The sequence below is a fragment of the Mastigoproctus giganteus genome, chromosome 5 (genome assembly GCF_048544385.1).
Source record: "Mastigoproctus giganteus isolate SK-2022 chromosome 5, ASM4854438v1, whole genome shotgun sequence".
In the NCBI taxonomy this organism is placed as follows: Eukaryota; Metazoa; Arthropoda; class Arachnida; order Uropygi; family Thelyphonidae; genus Mastigoproctus; species Mastigoproctus giganteus.
In genome coordinates this window covers 140,753,819-140,777,937 of record NC_143579.1, presented here as the reverse complement: position 1 = coordinate 140,777,937, position 24,119 = coordinate 140,753,819, and the positions used below count along the sequence as shown (strand labels likewise).

Genomic DNA, 24,119 nt, shown 5'->3' with positions numbered 1-24,119 from the left:
AGGCTGTTGCTTGTTTTAAAAGATTTTAATGGGCAAAAATCAAATAATTTTATATTCTACTGATAGTAACCTTGAGGTAATCTTGAGATAGTAATCCTCGTATAAAAGTATCTTAACATTCAGAGAAGCAGATTTCTTTATTACTTGTAAAAGAGTATTTTGACTATATAGTAAGCCCTGCTGGGTTCTTCAGCAAATCAAATTATTATGAGAGATGTGCCAAAGTTTTTAGCAGTCCAAATGCATTTCAAGTTTTACCGTGATTTGAAAGAAACTTTCAAATCACGGTAAAATAATCTTGTTATTCTTGGACACGTAATCCAACATGTCCAAGAATAACAGGTTCTTTTCTAAAATCTAATGAATGTTGTCGTTATTATTTTGGTCCTGGATATCTTCGGGACCAAAATAATACGAAGAGTACTGAAGAACAAGCGTGATGCTTTTTTGCTGTGAACAATTTTCAGTTACATACGAACGTAGAACCTCACATTAATGAAAAAAAAGTTTGTTCTCTTTATGGTTACATTCATCCTGTCCTACGCTTTTTTTTTTTTTTTACTTTCTCAGAAGAATCACGTCCTTCTCCAATCACTCCTTATGGACTATTACGACTAATAATTGTATTATGATGAGAAACAGATCTGAGAGGAACACTATCCTCTTGGTTATTTCGTAGTAGGCGCGCATGATATACGTATTCATTTCGATCCTCCACCTTGCATTTTATATGGTTGGCGTTTTCTTCCTTCCTGGGTGGCTACTAATGCAGTTGCGCAAGAAGCACTTCCAGTTGGTGAGGCCGGATGGTCTTGCCCTTCTCTTGTGGTAACCATACGAGGGACTGCGACACTTGCTCCACCGTCTTCCTCAGGTGACAGTTTTTCACCTGAGGAAGGCCCCCCCCCCTCTGCCTGAACGCGAGTAACTTTATCCTGCGCCACACAATGCAGTATGATTATCATTTCTCTTCGACATCATCCATCTATGGAGGTGGAACAGTTTAGCTTCGGCTTACATCCAGTAGCAGCTTTAGTTCTTGGGAGTGACACCAGATGGTGCCACTATCTGCCTTAGCCCAACTCCCACCTTAGGAAGGTAGGTCTGCTGGAGCAACTTTCGCAACGTTTAATTTTATTAGTCTATATAATATTGGTGTAAACACACCATAGACAAATCTTAAACAAAAAAAAAAAAACCTACGTTGGTAGTCTGAAGGGCATCATTTTATCTATATCTCATATTGTGCTCTTCTTTCATAAAGAAGTTGCCATGTATTACACTACCTCGAATAAGTAACGCTTTACTAAAAGAGAAGACTATTGTTACTTATTCTGATTGGGCACCACCACCCAGACGGCACAGCTTCAAGATTTGTTTCTATATGTGTGGGATAATTACTATCCACTTGTCGCTATTAGACTTAGAAAAGCAGAGTAGAGGGAAAGATAGGAGTGGAAGAAAAGAAACAGGGTAGAAGAATGAAAGAGACAGTAACTCCTTCAACTCACACCACTCAAACTCCTCAAATAGGCAACGCTTCCGCAGTAGAGAAGACTGTTGTTACCTATTCTCGGAAACTCCATGAATATCAGGCTCCCCCTAGTGACCGTTTCAAGCCTTGTTCGCCTTTCATCGGTAGGTGGCAGGTATCCTGGTATTGCAGACATGACAATCCAGTTGAAGATAATCCCACAATACGAGAGATGCCAGAAGGTGTACGTGATAATACTTAAGTAAAATTAAACGCGACAAAGCATCATATCTGTAAAAGTATAATAATCTATATAATATTGGTGTAAACACACCATAGAGTTGTCTATGGTGTGTTTACACCAATATTATACTCTTAAAGATATGATGCTTTGTTGAATTTAATTTTACTTAAATATTATTATTAGTGGAAAATAAAGAAAGAAAACAAGCTAACAGACAAAAAATAAAATCTTCCCATAACGCCAGTCCTTCTCTAATAATTTGTCCAGTTCTTTCTTGAATTTATTCAAACTAACCACGTCCACAAAACTAGAAGGAAGTCTGTTCCAGCAATCAGCTACCCACTGGCTCAGGACAAATTTTGGCACACCTACGCTGCAGTAATTGCCATCTGTGTGGCAGGCTGACTGTGGTCAGCTATATTGTGAGAGAGATAAATAACTATAGAATTTGTTGATTTCTCTTCACTTTTCTGAACAAGACTCGTGGAGTTAGGTGATACCCCTGGAGCCGCATGACAGTAAAACTATACACTGTATATCCAAGAGGCCACCCAGCAGGTATCAGAAGTAATTTTACTTATGAAAAATTACTATTTTGGGATAATCAATGCTTTGCCTTCACGAAATTTATTCCATCGGTACCACCTCTGAAGTTTGATGGGAGACTTCTGTTCCATTTTGTCATTCTTGTATAAAACATCAGTACTAAACTAATGCAACTAAAAATGTATAAGAGACAAGAAAGGACAGAAGCAGAAGTTTCATTGTCACGAATGTTTTATCTAAAATTTATGAAGCTATGCGTAAAAATTAACTATTCGCAGTCGTGGTAGCACAGTTGCTGGGATCGCTGTCCTCCCCGCACCAGATGGAAAAGTCCTGAGTTTGAGTCCCTTCAATGACGATAGGAATTTTTATAGGCCTTTCTTCACAACATGGCTGAGTTAGTCGGTCTCAGCATGGTTTTACTCCCCGAAACTCGAGTTTTTCGTCCAGAAAACCGACCACAAAACACAATATACACGGAGCAATATGGCTTTATTGCAACGTTTTGTCACGACAGGACCAAGAATTGTGTTTAGCTGATGAATCAAGCATTATAAAAATGTAGAGGTATATCTCTATCTGAACACACTTGGGCACTGTTAAATTCTGATGTCATAAAACAGGTGTTGGTTGAGAAGACAATAGTTAACATTCTACTCAGAGGAAAATAAATTATTTATATTATCTCTCTATATATTAAAAAAAAAGTTTTCCTCCTAGTGATATTTATTCGAGTCAATGGGAGAAGTGGGCGAGGCAATTACGTCGCTATAAATGCAATTAATTATTTGACAACTGCCTCCATAACGTTTACTAACCTCGTGCATGTGCTTCACTCTCTATGATGTTCCATTGTAACGTTTTGTATATTAATGAATATTATATATATATATATATATATATATATATATATATATATATATATATATTGTAAATAGTTTAATATTTCGTAGATATTTCAGTTAAATAGTATGAAGCAGAGCTATAATGCGCAATACGTTCTATGTTGATATCAATATTTGTAAAATAATAAGAACTTACTCTAATGAAAGTTTATCGATTTTTTCGTTTTAATTTCTGGAGAGTATCATACGGAAGTGTTCTACGTACTATATTGAGGTAAACTTCTTATTATTTTACAAATATTTCAGTTAAATATTTTACTGCTCTTTCGGGTGCAACAATATTCCTCATGCATTATGGAACCGAAGCAAAGGCCTTTGGCTAAAATCTATTATTTGGGTACCACTTTGTCTCTGCGCAGAACGGAGTGATTATACAGTCGATTTGTGATTGGGTAGTTATTGTCAATGCGTTTTGTTTGATTTAAACAGCGGCAAGTGGGTAGGGGGGGGATTGACACCCTAGGCATGTAAACTTAGGAGGAAAGGGGCGGGGCTAAACAGTGAGTGCATTTGCCAATCACTGCCTTCTTCCTGACTTTTAGTCGAAGTATGGAATGATACCCAAGATCTGAATTTTAACAGGCCTTTTTCCATAGGTCACCTATGCAAACGCAGATAAATAATTATATAGTGATATTTATTCGACCTTAAGGCCGCGCACTGCAAATGCACAGGTAAATAATTATCTAATCATCGATATCTAATCAGGTAATTTCCTGATTAGGTATCGATCAGTGCGTTTCGACAGGTGTCTTTTACGTAGAAAAGATTTTACTTACCGTAGTAAGTAGTGGCATGACGTATCATGCCACTACGCAATATGTAGATATTACGTAGAAAAGCGTGCCCACCAACCAAAAGGTTGGTGAGCAAAGCGAGCTGGGGGCGGAGCCCTCTAGTATATATTATTTATGTCCATGAATTACGTGTGTTCTCTCGTTGATTTGCTTATTTTGCTGGACGAAACTCGCCACTCTTCGGGAGGTGGGGGAAACTTTGCTGTCTACGCCTCAGACCGACAAACAATCACAGAATGAGAAAAGCCCATAAAAGTTCCTCGCGTTATTGATAGGATTCGAACCCGAAGCTTTTTCACGTGGTTTGGGGAGAAAAGGGACTATAACCACTGTGTCAATTGTGCAGACTCACTCAAAGAACAGATTATATGAAACAAGCACATCTCTAAACTCTTAAATAGAGACACAGAAAATTCAGATAATTTCGGCATTCCTACACCAACCGAGCAGTTAGTCACACTTCCTTTTATCACATATCCATTTAGATGAAAGTAAAATTAAAACATCCTTTCACAGGAATTACATGCGACCGACAGTGTAATGTGACGGAGCAAGTTGCTGGACCTGTGGAAGGGATAGCAAGTGAAATCAAAAACTGAACTGGTGCTAGAAACAGAAGAAACGCTGGAGGACTGCAGGAAATTCAAGTGGGCTTTTTCATGACTCCGGAACTATCATATGTGCTCTTTCCATCACTACTGATGGAAAGAGCACGTATGCATGAAACCACAAAAGGCCCTGGAAGCATCCTATTGTGTACCGACACTGCAGGAGGAGATATAATGGTGCAGAACATATTTTGGTTCCCTCATCCCACTGCAGTGCACCAGAAATATTGTGTTTACCCTTATGGACAGAGGTTACTTTCAAGGTGATAATACAGAGTCGTTCTCAACGCAAAAATATGTGAAAGAATGCTCTGAGGAAGACATTTACTGCAAGCATCTGTACTGGCTGTCCTAGTCTCTGGATTTCGGTTCCTTTGAGCATTGTGGAAAGAACTGAAACGATGTGTTTGTCAGCACAGTGACCAAGTCACTCCAGGAACTGAAGACAACTTTACTACATGAATGGTCCAGTGTTCTTCACGTCACTTTTCATCTTATTGACTCCAAGCCATGTCGTGTGGGAGCAGTGAATAAGATCAACGGTGATCTAAGATAATATTGGCTCATGGTCCTAATAAATTGACAGAGTGTATGTTACAAAATAGGGATTTTCTCATATTTTGGAAAACAATGTAGTTTTTAACATTTTTTGTAATTAGGTTTAATTTAAAATGTACAAATATTGAGATTGAACCCACATTGATTCAAAATTAATCTGCTGTGGAATGGACTGGATGGTAAAGGTTACCCGACTCAAGTAGCACAATGATAACCATCGTTGTACTGCTCAATACCGATTTATTGAGCAGTACAACGTTTATTGAGAAAATACCGGTTTATAATTCCGTTAAGACGATGGAAATTATGTTGTTTTTTTCTTCATGCTGTATCGCATTAGTTGGTTTCAGCTGAGTATTGCACGGTTTTTTTTTTTTTTATCCTTCTCTTCCAGCAACCAGACAAACTTATCGCATAATATATTGATAATTCATAGCCAAAGTCGCACTGGAATAACAAAAAGTAAATATCTGTACCTCTATAAATTTTTGTCTAAAAGTTATTTAGTTGCGCCACTCCCTCGTGGATAGCACAGTTGGTAGAGTCACGTCTTCCCACACCGGATGGAAAAGACCAAGTTCGAGTCCTGCCGATTACGTGACGAATTTATGGCCCTTTTTCATAACTTGGTTGAGTTAGTCGGTCCAGGCGAGAGGAGCATGGTTTTTCTCCCAGAAACTGGTTTTTCGTGCGGCAAACAGAAAATCAACCACAGAACACATGCAATTTACAGACATGGAGCAATACTGCCTTAGTTGTTGATGCTACTGAAACTGTACCATAACAACAGCCTCTTCTTGTTCAAAAAATAAAATAAAATAAATAAAAAACTGTATATATGTATTTTATTATTTATTATTTTTCGTTTTACTACAGGAATCATTTGTCATTTTAGAAGAGGCAAACTCACCTTCCTCTTATCGAAAAAAAAAATCTAAGCTGCTTAACGAGTCTCTGTGGCTTGAAAAAAACTTTCTACAAAGTAACTCGTGTCAATTCTCTTCATTCACACTTAAGTGTAAATCAATACGCCATCTGCTGGCAACAATAGCAGAGCCGCTGAAAAATGAAATGCCAATTCTCGAGCTGATACCATATCGATTCTCTCGGGTGTCATCTGAATCAAACACGTGAATTCAGTTGATGCGCGTGTCTTCTTCGCATTCGTCAAGTGTTTCGGTGAGATAACCAGGATTGCGCTCAGCGGGTGTTCAACAAACACCGCCAGCCGAAAACTAACGAGGCCTAAAAGTACAATTTGAAAATTATTTCGAGGTTATTATTATTATCATCCTTTATTTGCAAAAAGTAAAATAAATTAAACACGAAATAAAATATAATGTAGATAACGAAAAGGCGCACTTAAGAGAATTTTTTTACAGGAAATTTATTCAAATAAGATTATGGAAGTAGGAGAGAATTTTGCCGTCATTGTGTACATTTTGTTGATATAAACACGATATAAAGACTAATATTTTTGTTGTAATTCAGTAGGTTATTAGTATTAAGCCATGTGGTACAAGGAAGCCACAGGCTTTACACACGCAAATAAAATACAAACTAAGCGCTTCCCGCCTCACGTAGGTAACCGTCCAGTTGACCTTTGAATTTCTTCAAACCGTCAGCCTCAGCCACCGGAGGAGGCAAATTGTTCCGGTTATCAACTCCCTGGCTAAAAGAAAACTTTCACTCTAGTCTAAATCTCTTCCCCTATAAATAATTAATACTTTATAATAATAAGTATTTTAGTATATATAAGTTTTTTTATGCTTTATAACGTACTGTGATTTTATAACGCGATTTCATAAATTAACGTAACTTTTAACACAAATCTGTGTATCGTAGCTTTATAGCATGATATTTACGTACCGCTGTAGTAACGGTAATGCAGTAGCGATAATACTGTACTTCGGTATCTCTCAGAATTATCGGGAGATTATTAGGGTATTAGTTTTTAATTACAAAAAAAAATCGTGCATCAGACTGGAGCAGCACAGCAAAGAACTTATAGCAACGGAATGTTTTGGATATTATGATTTGTTTTGTTTTCTGTGTTCGCAATATTAACTTTAGTTGGACATGGAGTCATGGGAAATGTTTGTGTGCTCCAGATGCAAGCAATGTGAGAAGATTAAACGAAAATTCAGCGTTTTGCTTGGTGAATTTGAGAGCTTGAAGGAAAGGTTGATCAAAGTTATTAATAATGGAGACCAATCAAACAATAGCCAACGAAACGGAAACTATGCTATACTATGTAAATGGTTAGATGGAATAGGACCGGGCTATATCTGCCAGAAGCAAACATTCAAGATGTTGTACAGCAAAATCAGCTTTTAACTCGATTTACATTTTTCCAATACTGTCGAACCTGTGGAGTAAAACAGCATCGCAATTCAAGAAAAGGATAGTTTCGTTATTTTCTTTTATTCATTCGCTCAATTTTTCTAGACATTTATTTTAATGTTTATTTATTTATTTTTTTTTCCAAGATCAGGATTATTGAGCCGTGCAGTAAAATTGTAGAATTTCTCCACAGCTGGAGAAGTAATTTGGCAACAGATTGGGTTACATATTTTATCACTTATCATCCATAGCAGTACAACGGGCTTGCCACTTGTTACTCGGTTCAAGAGGTCTGCATTCGAATCCCGTCCCAGAGCGGAAGGATTCAGGCTTTTTTTTTTTTTTTTTTAACTCAAGTTAACCGATTTCAAGCCCATACTTCCTTCGCCTGAGATCGGTTAACTTGAATTATCGCACAACACGCAAATCGGCCCATGAATATATTTTTTATTCATTTATTTATCAGAGACACACATTGGGACAATGCGTTTGTGATCGCGCCCAAAGCATTTAATTTAGCAAAAAACGAGCCGTGTCCAGTAATAAAGAATACGGATTGAACCAGGTAAGCATACCTCTGCCAGCCTTGTTGACATATTGAAGAAACTTTTTTTTGTTATCAGTCCTTTGAAGCTGCTATCCCATCGTTCCTGCCCATAATCGTACCAAGGAAACCCGTATGAGTTTCATTTCCTCCTTGTAGTCATAGTAACATTGGACTGCAATGGATATTCTCTCATATATTCATCCTTTCCAATGGAAAGGATGAATTTGTTGGTTGGTTCGTTGGATTGGCTTTTATTGGCGCATTAGCAACTAAGGGAAAACCAGGTCATATAAAACAAAACAATTAAGCTTTCGGTAACCTAAAATTAGGTCACAATGTCAAAATATGTCAACACAGGCATACAAAGGGATAAAATATATAACAATAAAAGAAATAATAATATGTAAATTTTAAATGCTACTAAAAAAGTGATTTTAAATAGCTAAAAACAGCAGAGACATTCTGATTGGCGGAAAGAATCTGACTGAATGTACAAGGCTCAGACAGATGACTAAAAGCGGTAAGATATAAATCACGTTCATGTCTAAAACGTGGATACTCAGTTAAACTATGACGAATGGTTAAAAAGGTGTCACAATTTTCACGCATAGGAGAGTCATCTACCCTCAGTAGGAATGCATGAGTAAGATGATTATGTCCCACGCGAAAGTGAGCTAAAACAACTTCCACTACAGCGCACACTAGATGCCAGTGTCGGATTACAGGCATTATCTGATACAGTTTATTCGTAACCTGTCCATAGTAAGATTGTTACCATTGGGAGAGCAATGTAGAGTATTAACTGCCTGTAGTCTGCATAGGTTCAAGGCTAGCGTGCAACTCAGCTATGTATATGCCGCATTCGTGGCGAAACTTCTCGGATATAGTATTATCAGGGAAGAGGGCAGCAGATCCGAAAAATGACTGAATTGATCCATCAGTGAACACAGGTGGACAGCGTATCCGGCTCGGTGAACAGCAGAGGTTAAGTAAATCGGTTCATAAGGCATGTAAACTATTAGCGAAACCTCAATACCTGTCCCCTGACTGACGTTTAACAACTTGTCAATGTTAAAAGAAAAAAAAAAAGTCGCGAGTTAAGAGTTAAAATTGAAAGTGTCCGCAATTTTGCCCAGACAAGACAGGAAGGAGTATATGATGACAGCCTTGTCACTGAAATCGACCCTGGAGAGACTCTGCAAGGCTCGTGGGGTAGAGTTTTTCGCAGCGTAGTCTGCGCTTGTTAACAGGAGAGACTGCTTCTACAAGGATGGGATACACTTAAATAGAAAAGGTGCAAGAATATAAGCTCATGCTATCGAGGTACTGTTAGGTAGGTCAGAAAACTGTTATCTTCGAGGATTTACAGACTAATAGATTAACAGTAGCCACTGGCAGAGGTGAAAACGATTTTGGCACTGCTTCTATTAGAATTAGCAGCAGCCTGGAAAGCAAGTTGCTGGAGATTAACTGCTGGGAGTCATCATGAAACAAGTAAATATATGAGCTGTATTGGCGTAATTAAGAGTAAGAGCAGGTGCATATATACTTGCATTACACCAATGCTAGGAGTATAGCAAATAGATTTGATGTGCTGGTCAAAACAAAGGCGGATATTGTTGGGATATCAGAGACGTTGTGTCACGCAGATATAAGAAATGAACTGGAATTTGGGGAGTACAATGTGTACAGAAAAGATAGGCAGGATAGGAAGGATTATGCTGTTAGTTAAGAAACTAAATCTAAGGAAGTGCATCCAGTTGACATTGGTGGACAGTGCAATGTTGAGTCATTTTGGTGTGACATAAACGCTGGGAAAGGGAAAACAAGGGGTAGTATTGTGTTATAGGCCTAATGAGTACGATGACCAACTATACAGAGAAATATAGTGGGCCAGTAAATCAGAATGTCTTAAATTGTGGGAATTTAACTTACCAGATAGTGATTAGAACTTGAGTTGGTCACTTGCACACTAGCAAGACCTGTGGATTTATTTGATGATTGTTTTCTGCAGCAGCATATTCGAGAGGCAACCAGAAGGAGTAATACTGTTGAACTGATTATCATCAGTAATTATTCATGCATTAAGAATGTGCAGATAAAGAAACCACTAGGTGGTAGTGATGACAGTGTACTGTGAGGGATTTACTTAAATGAGTAAATACTATCATTGGGTAAAGGAAAGGGTTTTTGCTTTCGTAGAGGTGACTACAGTGGTCACAGACAGTTTTTAAATTCTGTAGTGGGACCAACAGCAAATTCTAGATGGGAAATATTCAAGAAATTAATCTTGGAAGTTACTAGATTTTTCATACCATACTGTTCAAGGTTTAGGTCCAAATGGATGTCACATGAAGTAATGAGACTCGTCGCAGAGAAGAAAATGTATGGGATGAATATATATGTTCAGGCGACAAAGACTATGATAGATGTAAGCTAGTCTATAATCAAGTCAAAAAGGAGGTTGGGCAGGCGAAGGCAGATAACTAGAAAATCTTTTAGCAAAGGATGCAAAGAAAAACAGCAGACTGCATTCTTATATAAACTTTAGAAGGAAGGAGAAGAATCAGTTTTCTCCAATTGATATCGAAATTTCGACTGTTGATGATCCTGCTCAGGTAGGCGACAAACTGAATGAGTATTTTGCATCGACATTCACACATGAAGAATTCTGCAGGGAAGTGGAGAACAAAAGCTTAAACTCCTGGGAGTCAAATGATTTTATAATAACTGAGAGAAAAGTGGAGGAGAACTTGAAGTTAAATATAACAAAGTGGGGTGGGGTGGGGAGCTATCCAGTTATATTAAAGGAGGCGGCAAAGGAAGTAAGCAAACCCTTAGCCATAATTATGAGAGCATCCTTGGACTCAGGGTATGTCCCCACTGACTGGAGATGTGCAAATGTATCCCCTATTCACAAGGGGGGGGGGGTCAAAGGGTGACAAGAGTAATTACAGGCCTGTTAGTTTAACTTATATTCTGGGAAAATAATGTAGTCACTGGTTAAAGAAGCTTTGCAGAATCATCTAGACAAGATTGAAGCAATAATTCAGACACAGCATGGGTTTTTAAGGGTGAGTCTTGTCTGTCCTATTTTATTGGGTACTGTGATGTGATCACAAAGCAACTGGATGCAAAAAAGTAATTTTGATATCGTATACTTGGATTTTAGGAAAGCTTTTGATACTGTTGCACATGGAAGACTGCTGCACAAATTGGAACAGTATGGTATTAAGGGCAAGTTGCTACTATGGACAAAATGACGGTTGAGTGGGAGAAGACAAAATGGTAATCAATGGACACTTCGTGGACTAATGTTATTAGAAGAATCCCCCAGGATTCGGTATTGAGCCTATACTTGTTTTGTATATTTATCAATGATATTGATGAAGGTATATGAGGCTTAATATCGAAGTTTGCAGATGATACAAAGGCTGGCAGGTGTTGTTAATGACAGTACGCTACTGCAACAGGATCTAGAAAAGTTCGGCAGTGAGCTAAGAAGTGACAACTGAAGTTTTTTGGTTATGCTAAAGCTAAAACTTTTCAGCACACGAAACGTCTATGATAGTTTTTAAAGGTTCTTTATCTGATAACAGACTTCCCTTAATTAAACTTAATGGTTCCAGTATTCGTTATGTCACTAAAACCAAATATCTTGGATTAGTTATCAATAAACGTCTGACGTTCTGTTCTCATTTATCCTTTTTTTACTCGATAAGAGAAAAAAGAGTAAACTATGCACAATACAACGCAGTTTTCTTTTAATTTTTATAGAAAATTGTAGAACTGTCTCGACTCCTGCCTTACAGGTATTGTCTAGTTACGTATCGCTTGAATTTTATTCTTAGGTTTGCGATGATTTTGCTATTTTTCCGTCAAAGTCAAGAGAAATATTCCTCTCTACGGCAATCAAATTAATCCATCTAATGATCCGAAAAGAGAAACAATCAGCGTCTTCAATATCCTTATGCCTAAGTGGCAGCGACGTTGGACTGACTCCCCTAAGAGTCGAGTCACTAAATGTTTTATCAGTGATGTTCATTTTATCAATTAAGGTAATACTTTGAAATGGTTTTCGCAAAATTTATATTCGTATTTCCTTCTTACGGGGAATGGTTCTCTAAATGCGAAATTGGCTGAATTTAATTTTTCTGATTCCGATCTTTGTTTCTATGGAGAAGTCGACTTCTGAGCACATTATATTTATGATGATTTTCGTCAACACTTTTTTCTATCACCGGCATAATCTTACGAAATCAGGAACCCATGTTTCTTTTAAACAAGGCTAATTGTATTGCCTTTCAAAACTTTGTCTTCCACTTTTCGTCGTCGGAACTCACTTATAGGATGCCAGTAGTGATTCTGATTTCCCATAAGGAAAGTCTTAGTTTTATTATTATTTAATTTTTATTTATTTTTTGTTATTTTATTTATTATTTTTTAAATTTTTTAATTTACTTTTTAATTATTGTTTATTCATTGTTTTCCTCGGTGCCCTGGTTTGGGCCACTTAAGGTGCGGTATTTACTCCTGGTACAGCACTACCCCAGCGGGTGTGGGTTTTCGCCCTTTAGGTGGACAAAGATTTTAGTGCCTGAGGTCCAACCATGTTTTGTGCTTAGTTGTGGCCTACCTCCTCGTTGGTGTAGACGGGCACGGAGCAAGCCTTCCAGGTGATCGCTTGCCTGGTGGCAAAGTGACCAGAAACCATAACTCTGTAAAAGGCACATTTCTGCCTTTTACAGAGTTATAGGGCGTACCTGAACATCAGGTGCCGTCCTATAACTCAGGGAGAACCTAAAGCCATTATTCACTGCTCGTGAACTCGGGTGGCCAATGCATGTTGCAGTCTCTCGATTATCCTCATGTTGCAGGATTGAGAGAATGTGCTAAAATCGTCAGCATATAGGTCACAGTTTACAGTTGCAGGGAGTTGATCGGTGATGGAATTCGCATTGGTGGAAAATAGTGCAACACTTAAAACTAATCCTTGAGGTACTCCCTCTTCTTGACTAAAGAGGCCAAGAGAGGTTAGATTCTACACGAATTTGTAAAGAACGATATGATAAAAAAAAGTTTCTGATAAAAGCTGGAAGATGACCCCCAAGCCAGATGCTCTAAAGGTCTTTTAAAATTCCAAATCTAAGTTGTATCATACTCTTTTTCCAAATCGAAAAACACGTACATCAGGTGTTCTCGTTTTAAAAAGACATCTCGAATAGATGTTTCAAGCCTAATTAAATGATCTAAAGCGGCTCTATTTCTTCGGAAGCCGCACTGCACTCTGGAGAGGAGCCCATTTGCCTCCAAATACCATATAGGCGAGCGTTTACCATTCTCTCCAGGATTTTGCACAGACTGCTAGTCAGAGTGACAGGACCGTAGTTTGTTGGGATTTTGCATCCTTAATAATTTAGAAGCACGCTCCGATTGGTATTTAAACAAGAAAACGCATATATTACATTACAAAGCAATATTCCTTCCTATTGTATCGCATGCTTCTGGTGTCTGGACTACAAAATTGCCAATGTCAAAATTCAGGCAAAATTACTCTCGTTACAAAGAATTATGATTCTCACAAAGAAAAAATCTGCTGCACAGTTTCCACGAACGCTTCACAAGTCACTGGCAGAGCAATGCCTCTCAAGCTCTATGTAGCCTTGTGGCATATTCTTTCAACTAATATAACTTCATAATAACTTCAACATTCGGAATTGAAAGTTACTCAGTTAATAAACTAAAATACGAAAAACGCTAAATTTGGGAAAAACAGCAGAATATCTGGCAATCTCGCTGGAAATCTTCTGACAATTTTCGTTACCAGAAAATTCATATTTTATTTGCCACGTCACCTACAAATATTAAATGTTTAAGGGCCAAATTATTCCAACCTGGCATCGAGGATAGTCTTAAGTCAATGCGGCTCTGAAGAATATTGTTCACACGTCCACTATCACTGTCCCATTTTATGATGCGCAAAGAAGTCTTCTTTTGAATTCTATTCCATCCTTGTGTGAAGGATATGGACATATCCTACTTAAAAATGTAACAAATTTTCCAGACTTGAAACTGTTTTCTTGAGGTCTTCAATAGAAAGCAATTATTAGCAACTAGGAAATGAAAATATGTTTTCCAGACCTGCTTATTAGCACATTGGAAACGATGGACTTGTGTTTGAACTTTTCTTAGCACATGTTTAGACTTTGACTAGTTGATCACCACCTTTCTGGAAGAGAACTCTAATCAAGGTTGATTATGTGTTATCATTACTCACCACGTGATCTTCAAAAAATGTGTAATTATCCCGTATATATCTCCAGAAACAATATAATTTGTATATATGTAGACAGACCTTCTTACAGAAGCTCTGAATATGTATATATAAGGTATGAATTTTTGATGTGAAAACATCTATGGCGGCATTGGAGTAAAATCGATTGGTAACGAAATTTCCTTACGAAAATGACACAATTGACGTCACTTCCTAAATGGCGCTAACGATGCTAACTCAGTCACTAACGTTGATTCGGCAGAGTAAGTTCATATAAGATACGGAAATGTCACTTGCTAAATAACGCTAACCTCAGTCACTAACGTTGATTTTTAGAGTAAGCAGCGAGTAGTAATGTTATGCAAGAATAAAAGCCACGGAAGAAGCCTCTCGTGTCGAAAAGGAACAAGTTCAAAAAGAGAGAACGAAAAAAATGCAGCGAAATAAATAAGTTTCGATTAGACCGTTTAAGTATTTAAACGGTTTTGATTCAAGATCACAACAATAAAATAATCAGTTTGCAAATGGATTTCACTAACTACTGAATTGTAAAAATACCAAATCCAATTTCAGTTAACCTATAAGAGCATTTCGAAGATGGGCTAAAACTCCAGCTGAGCGAAATCGAGAAAACTATACAAGAGTAAAAGCTAAAAACCACCGAAGAAGCCTCCCATGTCGACAAAAGAACGAGTTCAAAAACAGGGAACGGAAAAAAAAAAAAAAAAAAAAAATGCAGATTTTAATACTGTGATTCTCAAAATTTTGATCAACATTAACCTTCTACATCGACTTCTCATCAAGAAGCTGAACCCTCGAGATTACGAAATTATATTTCAGAACTTCCTGAAGATTTCGATGCAGAAGATTTGAGTTCAAATGAATTACCTGAGGATTTTCAATTGATTCTTGAACCGGTTAGACAGAGTATACTGCAACAACCAGCTTGGATCGCATTATCCAAAATGAAACAAAATTATATTGTAGCTCAATCGCTTGTTGTCGACCCTCCACAGGTGTCAACAGTACCCGAGCATGAAATCATTTACAAGAACGTCGAACATGACCGTCAACTCCTATAAAGAATTTGAACGACAATTTCTGAAAAATACATTTGAAGCTGTTTGTGATATCTGTGATCGATTATGGTATGAAAATTATGAAAAATTGTACACTACAGGAAGTTTATCTGTTACGTCTCTTATAATTAATCAACTGCAGAAGTAACGACTATGAAGGTTTGTAATACTTGTCGAGCATCTCTCAAAAATGATTCCATTTCCAACGTTTTCGAAGAGCAACGGTTTCGTTTATCCTGCTATTTCACCTCATCTGCTTCGATTGGATTTAGTGACCGATCAATTCATTTCTCCCCGTATACCATTCATGCAAATTAGAAGACTGAGACAATTGTTTCGGCCACTGCGAAATTTTGGGCCAAATTATAAATGTTCCTGTAAATGTTAATTCGATGGTCAATCATTTGCTAGGAGTATAGATGATTATTGCGTTAACGTTCATATCAAACGTAAAAAAAAATACACAAATCGTCCAACAAGGATGTTTTCACATAAAATAAAACATCTTTAGTGCGTACAGAGTACACACGCTGCCTTTTTTTTCGACTCTTTCTCTCTTTTTGCCAACGACTGCTGTCACCACAGAAACCATGAACACTGCTTCTGTAATCTATATAACAGCAGGACCGGATTTACACTTGTTGTGGCCCTAAGCTATAACATGTATGAGACCCTTCTCTCTTACAGTTCTCCTGTGACAATATTAAAAAAGGATTTTAAGATGGAGCGAGGCCCTAAGCTGTAGTTTGTTTAGCTTATATGTAAATCCGGCACTGTATAACAGTAAGATGTTGAGAATATCAGTAAGAAGCACGCACGGTGTTCTCTACGGCTATTTGCATATGACACGCGTTTGTGCAGGCTGGGTTCCAAGACTACTTCACAGCTGAGCAACACTAAGTTCGCATAGAAGTTAGTCAGGAGTTGCAACTGATGGTTACTGAATACGGCGAGGTTCTGCACAAGGTGATTACGGTGGTGGAGACATGGCTTCATGATTTTGACCCAGAGAGTAAGCAACAAAGCTCTGTTTGGAAGTCTGTCATCGCCAACATCGAAAAAATAAGTTATGGCTTCTGCAGTAAAGGTTATGGTAATGGCTTTTTTGACATTCAAGGAATGGTTTACCAGCATGTTGTGCTACGTCATACGACTGTTAGGGGACCTTACTACAGAACTGTACTGAACACTTTAAGGGATCGCATTCGCTGTAAACGACCACAACTGCACGCAAGTGGGTGGATGCTGCATCATGACAATGCGAGATCTCGCATTGTCATGATGCAGCATCAGATGTCTTACTGCCATCAAGTACTTAGCCAGCATTAATGTCAAATGTTTCTTATCCGCCCTCCAACCCTGCGATTTTTGATGTGAAAAATCCTTGCGGGCACCAACAAAAATTTCAACCGAGTAAATCTGATTGGTCACGAAAAATGCGTCAGAGAAGTATTACGTCATCCGCGGCTTCCCCCAGAGATGCTTCCCTGCTGTGCCGATAACTTGACGCGGCGGTAATATGAATGGAGCGCGAGACGCATTTTTCGTGACCGGTACGATATCTCGAGTCCTAGTGAACTCAAGATATCGTACAGATATAATCATAAATACTCGAACGAGAGGTTTGAGGCACACAGTGAAGATATCACCCATCCTGACTGGCCTTCAACTGGGCTGAGGTCAGGCAAATTTGAACACCTGCGGGATGTTTCGGAACGGGAAGCGAGGTGTATGGACACTCAATCGTCATACATATATCCTGCACTGTGAAAAAAGCCTTGCAGGCAGCATATCCCTATGAACACCTTCTGACATCTCCTAAGCGAATAGCGGCTGTTATCCGTGCGAACGGTAGCACAACACGGTACTAGGTAGGTTGTAATAATTCAGCGATGACTGAGTATATATATGCGTGAATTATACTGCTCAACGTACTAAGAAAAGTTCTCCAAAAGAATTCTTAATTACGACTTACGTATTTCAAAAATTACAGATTTAAAAAAAAAAAAAAGCTCCACGAAGCTGTAACTTTTTAAATAGCTAGGCAAATGCAAAAATTGACCAGTCTACCTCGATAGAATGCTAGAAACTATTTATGCATTTGCTACACTTTAGAACGCTACTATTTACTATTACACCTACTATTCGTTAAGTTTCACTAAGTTTACTAAACTACTATTGGCATATGAAAATTTCTCTAAAGAACCACTCTTGTACCACGTGGGTTTTTCAATTAGCTTATTTAGCCTATTGAATAAGTGTACTATACAATTAGGTAACGTTTCGAGAACCTCCATGAGTTCCAGCAAGGTTTTCGAAACGTTTTACTTAACTGTATACTACATTTAGTCAACTAACTAAAAAACCCACGTGGCATAAGATCAGTTATTTCGAGGGGAAATTTTCATGAAAAATAACCAAGCAAAGTCCTTTCCTAATTATACCATTCAATTAGTTTACTAAACTACTATTCGTTAGCCGCACATTGCGATAACTCCTTTAGATGGTGGTTCCTGGTCCTGTAATAATCTTAAGACATCAAGGATGGCACCTAGATCACTTTTTGTCTCCTTAAATCTCAGTTGTTAATCTCTGGTTACTGGTGTAGAGATACCAGAATTTAAGTTTGACAGTATACATATAAAAAGAGTTCTCTTCTCGTCTCATTTACGTGTCAGGCGGTCGGTGGATTAAGAAAATTTGAAATCGGAATTTTCCTTTGACAAAACTGGTACAGATGGCCTAAATTTTCGGTTTAGCTGACTCGGGACGTCAGCGATAGATATTCATCTTAGTAGAGTATTGCAGCATCTCCTCCCCTTTTTCTATTCTGTTTTTACCAACTGATAAGCGCAGGAAAAAGCCAAGCGTTTTACCATTCTTAAAATCACGTTTCAATAAGGCAGACTGTCGTAGTCCTCTCTCTAATAACTAGATATTATTACAGGCCAATCCCTCCGTATATTAACAAATCCTTTTCAAAGCCTGGAAGCCCTGTCGATCAGATTACTCCTCTAAAACGCAGTGCCAGTACAGTGAACACAACACAGTAAAACACACAACTTGCAATTCTACCGATCAAACAGACGTACTTGATATCTTCCTAGTCGTTCAGGAGCAATGCTGTCTTCTTAAGCTGCATCCTTTGCGTTGCAGCTTAGGAAGAAGTATATTGGAAGGTAACATATTGCACACAGAGTTCGGTTCCGTATATCAATGTCCGCCGCAATGAACTTCTAGGTTTAAAAAATAAAGCGTAGCCACTATAAGGTTTTTCAGTCCTCTGGGAGAATTTTAATCCCTAATAGTTTTATTTAACTAAATAGAATTTATTTTACATAAAATTACTTATCATTCCTCTGGACTGGGTATTGAATATTTTGAATATTCCGAGCTGGAATTGACTGTTCAGTTCAATATACTTTTACTGACCATAGCTGCTGTTCTGAATTATGACTTATTTCGAAATGACTATGATGCGAGTCACTTTTCTGTAATTATTCGAATGATTCGAGCCACTTTCTCGAATTACTCGACTAGATCGAGTCACTTTCTGTAATGAATCGAGTCATTACAGAAAAATCAACCAAAGGATTAATTTTAGCTATCGCCAGTTGGAACAATGAATGGCTTCAACGCAACAGGAATTTTTCCTTAGAATCTTCTATTAGTGTTCGACAATTTTTTCAATATATTTCTGGTGCTAATGGTTTTAATCGAAATCCCTTTATGGAGAGTTATACGCCTTTAAGTTATCATATTATCTTGGAATCAATAACGAATTACCGGGGATTAGGAGGCGCAGTTACTTCAGCCTCCTAAAAGACGTGGATGTCGGGACCAACGCGATTACTGTTAGAAGCACTGGCAAACTTATTTCAGAACCTGTAAAAAATATCTGCGCCGGCCACCAAGCCACCTAAATCTGGTATTACTTGCATTCTTATTTCCATCTATGAAATATCCACGAACATCATAGAAATATCTTTTAGGAATTTATGCTTTTCAAAATTTCTAAAATCAAAAAGAAAACAATCAGCGACTGTTTTACTGATGAAGTTAACGTGCAAGTGAAAACATCTCATGTGGCAGATTTTAATTAGTGTGTCGAATGTGAAGAGAATTATTTTATGCTATTAGAGATGATTATTTGAAGCTGCAAGAAATTGTTGGATAAATTTATGGAGAACAATCCAATTTTTGAGGGCGTGAGGAGAGCAAAGTTACATTAGAAATAAAAAGTAACGCATTTCATATCGTAAATGGATTATTAATTTATTTTAACATTTTCAAAAATTATCTCGTACTTGTGTAATATTAAGTAAATATTTCCTATACAGTTATCCATCCCCTTAGTGTCCCATAACGCTGGGGATTGACACTCTTTTGAAGTGCTTTCATTTTGTGTGTGCTTAAATATAACTTAAAATGTACTGAAAGAATTGGGGCAACTATACTGGAATTATACTATTTGATGAATGTTCTGATATCCACCAAAAAACCTTAAAACTCCAGATGGTGGGCGCTATGGCTCATTTGAAGACTGCTGCTGCACGTGTTTGTGTTGTATGTAGATTTACAAAGGAAAATTAGCCTTAAGGCAATAACTGATTTAGCGTACTTACTTGTTAGTGAGAGGTCCAATAAAGGGATTCGTTATGGCTTGCACTATCGGTTTCGAAGCAAACATTACTCCGACTTCAACGTTTTCATTTACTAGCTCTTTGTGGCGTAATTTTCTTGCTTCTTTGGAGAGAGTTGTTGTTTCTGGTTCTTCTTCTTCGGTGCTATTGTCTGTAGGCGGAGGGACAGTGCTAGTTATAAAGGACTCATTGTCTTTTTCCAGCTGTTTTAGATGAGATGGAGACAATGCAGATAGGTCTATTTTCTCTTTGTTTAAAAGTTGCTGGCACATTTGTATAACATTCACTTCTGTACCCTTCGTGAAAGAAGTGTATGTAGTTGGCTGCTCTGTTGTAGAAGCCGAAAGAGATCCGTTGAGCTCCTTGAGATTGCTTTCGTGGTGAAGTTGATAGAGGAATGCCGGTATGATGGGGACTACAAAATAACAAATAAGTGTACTTATATATTTATACAACTGAATCGATAACTCAGAAAAATATATTTTATACCAAGTTTATTAATTAACATCAACCTAGATATACACTGCTAGATTTGCATTGGAAAGAAAAACTGAGAAAGCTGTCCACTTCCTATGCATGTAACAGATAAAAGCTAATAATATTCTGAAAAAAAAAAAAAAAGTAGGTATACTGTTTGTGCACTACAAAATCTGCAGTGCACAGTACCTGCCAACTTTATAATGTAAAAAATTTATACTGCAAAAATTAAATAGTTAGGGAAGGACGTTACGTGGTTGTTTTATTAATTGTTATATAGTATGAAAGTATGAATCAGAGCTGTAATGATCAATACGTTCTACGTTGATATTAATATTTGTAAAATAATAAGAGGAGTTTTCCTCAATATAGTACGTAGAACACTTCCGTATGATACTCTCCAGAAATAAAAACGAAAAACTTCTTCTAACTTTGTCATTAGAGTAAAAAATAATTAAAACAAGTTTAACACAATTAAAATCAATTTAACACAATTAAAAATATTGAAAAGAATAACGAAAATATTCAAAACGATTTTCCTTCCTTAGGAAGGAAGCCGTTGTAATGGCAGTTGCTACTGTTATTATTAATAATAATAATTATTATATCAGTTCCCGGCCGTAAGCCCATATCCGTATAAATGGGTGTTCATGGGCTGATTTGCATCTGATGCAGGCTGAAAATTCCGTAACAAGGGGGGGGGGGGGTAAATCTACTCCTTCTGCCTTATGATCGGCAAACTACAGCCTCGATTAAAGAAGAGCATAGAAATATAGTCTTCTTCAATCGAGGACTATACATTTCTATAGAAAACTTTTATAGGAATAGGACTATAGAAAATTTCTCCAGTGTTAACTTCAGAAATTTTTATAGGAAGAAAACAGGAAGGGGCATATAGAAATTCCTCCTTGTCAACCACCAGCATGCTTTTTTTTTATCGTATGATGTGAGCAATACAGGAAGGAACCAGTTTTTTCCTGCTTCCTTCGTGTATCGTAGCCGTGAGACCCAACCGGACAGTGCGGCACATCGTAATATCCAAGCCCGGGGAGGGATTCGAACTCGCTACACCTTTGGGTTGCCAGGCAGGCACTACCCACTCGGCTAGGCCGGTCGGCACCAGCATTCTACCAAAGCACGTTAAAACATAAGAACCTAGCAGGCTTCCCAGTGAACATGTACAAGGACTCAGTCCTCGCGGATTGCACAGTTAGTAGAATCGGCAACTGATGGATATACACTTGAAGTCTAGAACTCAACGTTTTATGGAGTGTATCTCATCTTAAATAAAATACACTGGCTGTGAAAGTTTATAAAAATTTCTATATTGCAAAAAACAGTAGGCAAGTAATCTTTTGCAAAAAGCAATCTCAAACTCATTAAAACAGAACCGCTTCACCTCTGCGATCGGTGCTTGCTGCTTCAGGGACTTCCGATAATACACGATCTACAGCGCATGGAAATAAATTTACACCACTTGGTCATGCCCAGAAACACCTGCACAATGAATCTTCCATGTGAACGCCAAGTAAAACCCTCCGACACTGGCTGGGCCAACGTCTCAACAAATACCAAATCATAGGAACCAGATTCTGAGGAGGCATCGCATCATCGCGATATGAATGGTGATTTATTTGGTTTCCATGTGCTTATCTTAGATGGTGACCGTAACAATCCAGTTCCAAGCATATATCTATACTCAGAACTGTATTTTATGCAGTTCTAAGTATACAGATTATGTACATAAAGGATATTAGCAAAAAAAAAAAAAAGAAAAAAGAAAGAAAACAGTGGAAGGTTTACAGGGAATATAACCTTATATACTAAATTAATATATAGTTAATATTCTTATTATTCTGGGCTGATATTATTAACAAATAAAACATTAAATTTAAATAACAACGAATGATAACTATGCAGTACAAATAACAAATTCCTCTATTTTCCCCTTCTCGCGCTTTCCTTTTATAACGATAAACAAGTTTATTAGCAGCTTAATTAACCAGAAAAAAAAATCTGATTTAATGTTAATCATACTACAGTGTATTAATGATATCCAATCCAGGTTAGAGTTGTTAATGAAGGTGGAAGTGTTGTTAAAAAATTCCTACTTCACATGATTCGGTAGGGTTTAATGACAAGAAACTCATGCATTCTCAAAGGCCAGAGAGGATATCCAAAATTAATCAGTATAGTAAATCTCTCAGATCAATTTTTTCATTGATTAATGCAGAAAGCAACGTGCAAACCAGCTATAGTTCTTATGCGATATTTATTTATTTATATACAGACTACTCATCCACAGGGGTACACAGACCATAGATAATGGTGAGAACGTTGACAGTTACAAAATCAATACAAAACAGTAATAATCAATACAAAACTAGAATTAAAATATATACACAATTTAGATTAAAAAAAAAACAGAATAAGGAGCAAATTCTTATACATGGATGGATTAAGTGTAAAATCAATGTTGTAATTATTTACTACCTGAAGGAAACGAAACGGGACTACCAAGTAAAGGTTGGGTACGAGACACAGGCAGTGAGAAATTAATTTTATAACGAGAATTAAAACGGGGTACAGTGAATTCGGTTAACTCTAGTATCGATTCTATCTCTTCTTGAACTTGAAAAGAAGTTCAAGAAGAGATAGAGAATCGATAAGAGTTTATGATACTGTAGACAAAGAGACCCAGTGAGCTGTCTGGAGTGAAGAACACTTCTGAAGCGACCACAAAGAGCTCCATAATTTTGGACGGTGAAAGGCAAGACGATTTCGATAGCATAATAATTTAATTTGAATTCTCTCAACTCTGTGAGAAAGATATTCCAGTTGTGGGTGCCAAATAATATCACAATAATCAAAAATGGAAAGTAAAAGCTGCTTGTAGAGAAGAATTATAACTTTGTCACTCTTGAAAATAGAGGAAGAAAGCTTGATTAATTCAAGAAGTTTGGAAGTCTGAGTAATCAACATGGGAAGAGGGATGAAGGTCAGATTTAAATAGGACAAGTCCTTGATCGTATCAATACCTGCAATTAGAGTTTCCAATATAATAATCAGTAAAGACGGAGGGTCTAACTGCAAATGTGAGCGAAAGCGACATAATTTACAATTTAAATAGGTTCAGAAACAAGTTATTTTTATTGAACCAGAGAGAGACGGATTCAAGATAGAACTTGAGTTTATCGCTGTCGATTAAAGAACAAATAACTTTGTTAAGTTTAATATCACTGCATAGTCCGTTAATGTTGAGTTAGCACTCAACATTAACGGACTGAAATAAGGTTGACAGATCATTAGTATAAACAATAAAGGAGAGAGGACCCAAGGGTTAGCCGTGAGGAATACTTTTCGAAACAGTAAACGGAGTTGAAGTACCATCAATTATTACAGATTGTCTACGATTTCTAAGCAGTGAATCAAGTATATCCAGTAAGGTGGGTCGTAGACCATAGGATGAAAGCTTGAACAGTAGAAGATCGAAGTGGACAGAGTCAAATGCATGCAAAATATCATGCGAAAACGGAATCAATTTGATTTCCTTTGTCCAAATTAGTTTCCTGAGAGGAAAAGCATACTGATGATTATTGATAAAAGGATGAAGGTATTTATAAA

General features: G+C 37.4%; 1 protein-coding gene across 3 annotated transcripts in view; it reads right to left on the bottom strand.

Annotated features, from left to right (window-relative positions):
• The window catches only part of LOC150085736 (synaptic vesicular amine transporter-like), a 318,170-nt gene that overhangs the window by 117,409 nt on the left and 176,642 nt on the right, over positions 1 to 24,119 (bottom strand). For all 3 annotated transcript variants that reach the window (XR_016546977.1, XM_090374208.1, XM_090374207.1), the window contains exon 3: positions 20,001 to 20,433. Coding sequence is in view for 2 of the 3 variants with exons in the window: in XM_090374208.1 (XP_090230334.1) it covers positions 20,001 to 20,433 (433 nt within the window). In the remaining variant the exon portion in view is untranslated. The remainder of the gene's footprint in view (positions 1 to 20,000; positions 20,434 to 24,119) is intronic.